This window comes from Portunus trituberculatus, chromosome 5 (genome assembly GCF_017591435.1).
Source record: "Portunus trituberculatus isolate SZX2019 chromosome 5, ASM1759143v1, whole genome shotgun sequence".
Classification (NCBI taxonomy): domain Eukaryota; kingdom Metazoa; phylum Arthropoda; class Malacostraca; order Decapoda; family Portunidae; genus Portunus; species Portunus trituberculatus.
The window spans coordinates 9,792,296-9,797,295 of NC_059259.1; the positions used below are offsets into that span (position 1 = coordinate 9,792,296).

Below are 5,000 nucleotides of genomic sequence, written 5' to 3' on the forward strand. Positions count from 1 at the left end.
GATGTAACTCGAGGGGTTGTGGCCTCGCTGTCCCGGTGTGTGGAGGTGTTGTGGTCTGTTAATGTGTAGGTGTGTTCACCAGCAGTAAATAGGTACGGGATGTAACTCGAGGGGTTGTGGCCTCGCTGTCCCGGTGTGGAGTGTGTTGTGGTGTGTTAATGTGTGGGTGTGTTCACCAGCAGTAAATAGGTACGGGATGTAACTCGAGGGGTTGTGGCCTCGCTGTCCCGGTGTGTGGGTGTGTTGTGGTGTGTTAATGTGTGGTGTGTTCACCAGCAGTAAATAGGTACGGGATGTAACTCGAGGGGTTGTGGCCTCGCTGTCCCGGTGTGTGGACTCAGTCCCACCGAAGATCGGTCTATGAGCTCTGAGCTCGCTCCGTAATGGGGAAGACTGGCTGGGTGACCAGCAGACGACCGAGGTGAATTACACACACAGACACACACACACACACACACACACACACACACACACACACACACACACACACACAATCAGACACACACACACACAATAAAAAAAAAAAAAAAACACCTCTCAAACAACACCCTAAACATAACTCAACATAACCCAAACACACACACACACACACACACACACACACACACACACACACACACACACACACACACAAGACACACACATACACAAACCACACCAAAACACCACAAAACACACTAAAACACCCCCAAACATCCATAAACACCTAAAAACACACCCAAGACACCCTAAAACACACCAAAACACATCCAAACACCCCAAACAACACAAAACACCCCAAAACACACCCAAAACACAGCAAAACACACCAAAACACTGCAAACACACCTAAACACACCCTAAATACACCAAATGCACCAAAACACCAAACACCCTAAACATACCTAAAACACCCAAACACACCAAAACATCAAACACACCAAATCACACCAAAACACCAAAACACACCAAACACACACCATAAAACACACCCTAAACACATCCAAAACATCCTAAAACACACCAAACACATCAAAACACACCAAAGAGACCCCAAAACACCCCAAACACACCAAGAACACCCCAAACACACCCAAAACACACCAAACATCCCAAAACACCCCAAACACACCAAACACACCAAGAACACCCAAACCAATCAAACACACAAAACACACCACCCAAACACACAAAAAACACATGAACACACAAAACACACCAAAACACACAAAAACACCAAACACACACAAAACACACAAAACACACCAAACACACACCAAAACACCAAAACACACCCAAAACACACCAAAACACACCAAAACACACCAAAACACAAAACACACCAAAACACACCAAAACACAAAACACCCCAAAACACACCAAAACACACCAAACACACCCAAACACCCAAACACACCAAACACACAAAAACACCCTAAACACATCAAAACACACCAAACACCCCAAAACACACCAACACACCAAAACACACCACACATTAAAACACACCAAAACACACACAAAACATTAAACACCAATACACCAAACACACAAAACACACCCAAAAACACTAAACACACCAAAACACACCAAAACACACCAAACACACCAAGAACACACCAAAAACACACCAAACACACCAAAACACACCAAAACACAAAAACACACACACACACAAACACACCAAACACACCAAAACACACCAAAACACACCAAACACCAAAACACCCCAAAACACCCAAAACACACCCAAAACACACCCAAAACACTAAAACACACCAAACACACACAAAAAACACATCAAACACACCAAAGAGACCCCAAAACCCCCAAACACACTCAAACACACCCAAAACACACCAAACACCCATAAACACACCAAACACACCAAAACACATCAAACACACCCAAACACAAAACACCAAAACACACCAAAACACACCAAAACACATCAAAACACACCAAAACACACCAAAACCCCAAAACACACCAAAACACACCAAAACACACCAAACACACACAAAAACACACACAAAACACATCCACAAAACACCCAAAACACCCCAAAACACACCAAAACACACCAAAACACACCCCCATACACACAAACCCCAAAACACACCAAAAACACCCCAACACACACACACACACACACACACACACACTTACATCGACAGAGATACCGTGCTGGGGGAACTGCTGCTGTGGAGGCCAATCACCAGGAACATAGCGGTAGAATTCCCTCCCTGCCTTGTACCACTTGACCGAGTACAGCCTCTCCCCTTCAAGGTCAAACTGGCAGGTCAACACGGCGTCCTGACCTCTCTTCGTCCACGCCGGCACGCTGAACCGCACCCACTTCAACGCCACGCCTGGAAGAGAGAGAGAGAGAGAGAGAGGGAGAGAGAGAGTGTTAGTGGTGGTGTAATAATAATGCGTAGGTGAATGAATGGTAATGGTAGAGAGAGAGAGAGAGAGAGAGAGAGAGAGAGAGAGAGAGAGAGTGTTAGTAGTGCGTAATAATAATGCGTAGGTGAATGAATGGTAGAGAGAGAGAGAGAGAGAGAGAGAGAGAGAGAGAGAGAGAGAGAGAGAGAGAGAGAGAGAGTGTTAGTGCGTAATAATAATGCGTAGGTGAATGAATGGAGAGAGAGAGAGAGAGAGAGAGAGAGAGAGAGAGAGAGAGAGAGAGAGAGAGAGAGTGTTAGTAGTGCGTAATAATAATGCGTAGGTGAATGAATGGTAGAGAGAGAGAGAGAGAGAGAGAGAGAGAGAGAGAGAGAGAGAGAGTGTTAGTAGTGCGTAATAATAATGCGTAGGTGAATGAATGGATGAGAGAGAGAGAGAGAGAGAGAGAGAGAGAGAGAGAGAGAGAGAGGAGAAAGAACAGCAACAATAACTTAAATAATAACAAACAGGATTACCAACGAGAGAGAGAAAGAGAGAGAGAGAGAGAGAGAGAGAGAGAGGAAGGGGGTGCCTTTGATCTCCCTCCTACACGAGCCTCATGTATTGTTAATCGTGCAAATTTCAACCAAAGAATGTTCCAATATCACCTCACAAAACCTTCACTTTCTTCCCGATCCTTCAAAAAATACAAAATAAATAAGAATGAATAAATCTGGTCAATTATCGACTTAAAAATAAATCTGGTAAATCCTCGACTTTTTTTTTCACACCTCTTGAATAAAAAATAAATAAGTAAAATAAAAATGAATAAATAAATCGGTTTTTTCCGCTTCTTGAAAAAAAAAAAAAAAAACGTAAAAATGAATATATAAATCTGACAAAACATCGACTTATTTTTTTTCCATCTCTTGAAAAATAATTAAATAAAAATAAATGAAAATAAATAAATAAATCTGTCAAAACCTCGACTTTCTTCCCATCTCTTGAAAATAAAAGAATAAAATAAATAACTAAATAAATAAACAAACGTGACCAAACTTCGACTTCCTTCCCGCCATTTTAGAAAGAAAAATAATAAATCTGGCCAAAACATCGACTTAGATAAAAAAAAAAATAGATAAAGAAAAGAGAAAAAAAGAATATAGAGAAGAATAATAAAGATAAATAAAGAGAAGGAAATATTTAAAGATGAGAAAATGAAAGGGAGACGGAGGAAGAAAGGAAGGAAGGAAGGAAGGAAGGAAGGAAGGAAGGAAGGAAGGAAGGAAGGAAGGAAGGAAGGAAGAAAAAATGAAGGAAGAAATGACACAAACTAAATAAATAAACGAAATAAATAAATAAAGAAAGAAAATATACAAAAAAAGTGATAATCGATAAATATTCCGAAAAAAAACACAAACTGGCAACTTTTCCAGTCAACAAATGTAAACAAAGAAAACAAACACACACACAAACACACACACAATACTCATTAATAAATAAAGATTAAAGAGAGAAACTGTCTTTAAATGCTACACTCTCTCTCTCTCTCTCTCTCTCTCTCTCTCTCTCTCTCTCTATCTATCTATCTATCAATCTATCTCTCTATCTCTCGCTCTCTAACCCTTCTCCCCCCTCTCTCTCTCTCTCTCTCTCTCTCTCTCTCTCTCTCTGTGTGTGTGTGTGTGTGTTTCTTTCTGACTGTCTGTCTATCTAACCCGTCTGTCTGTCTGTCTGTTTGTCTCTCTCTCTCTCTCTCTCTCTCTCTCTCTCTCTCTCTCTCTCTCTCTCTCTCTCTCTCTCTCTTTCTCTATCTATCTATCTATCAATCTATCTCTCTATCTCTCGCTCTCTAACCTCTCTCTCTCTCTCTCTCTCTCTCTCTCTGTCTCTCTCTCTCTAACCCGTCTCTCTCTCTCTCTGTCTCTCTCTCTCTCTCTCTCTCTCTCTCTCTCTCTCTCTCTCTCTCTCTCTCTCTCTCTCTCTCTCTCTCTCTCTATCTATCTATCTATCAATCTATCTCTATCTCTCGCTCTCTAACCTCTCTCTCTCTCTCTCTCTCTCTCTCTCTCTGTGTGTGTGTGTGTGTGTGTTTCTTTCTGACTGTCTGTCTATCTAACCCGTCTGTCTGTCTGTCTGTTTGTCTCTGTCTGTCTTCCTCCCTCCCTCCTCTCTCTCTCTCTCTCTCTCTCTCTCTCTCTCCCGGAATGCCTTTCAACCACGGTAATGCAGGATACTATAGGTAGGAGGGGGGGGAGGGAGGAGGAGGGGGGGGCGTATCACCAGGAAGAGGAAGGAGGAGGGAGGGAGGGGGGGGCGTCTCTCCCTTCAATCTAACTTTGTGTAACCCAGAGAGGCCAAATACCGCCCAAAACCCGCCCAAACCCGCCAAAAACCGCCCAAACCCTCTAAAAACCGCCCAAACACCCCCTCCAGAAAAACCCGCCAAAAAAAAAAACCGCCCAATTGTTGACATGGCATGGAAAAAAATAGCCCAATTCTCCAGCCAGCCCAAATGTTCCTTCAATTTCCAGCCCAATCTAGCCCAAAGGAATAAATAAATAAATAAATACTTTTCTTGCAGTATTAGTGTTATTGGTCATTAGAGGCCTCCTCTGTCTTCCTCCTCCTTT

The 5,000-nt window shown here is 42.4% G+C and overlaps 1 protein-coding gene across 1 annotated transcript in view; it reads right to left on the bottom strand.

Annotated features, from left to right (window-relative positions):
- Positions 1 to 5,000, bottom strand: part of LOC123514776 — a 55,424-nt gene that overhangs the window by 9,190 nt on the left and 41,234 nt on the right. The window contains exon 3 of the mRNA XM_045272938.1: positions 2,149 to 2,351. Coding sequence (XP_045128873.1) covers positions 2,149 to 2,351 — 203 coding nt within the window. The remainder of the gene's footprint in view (positions 1 to 2,148; positions 2,352 to 5,000) is intronic.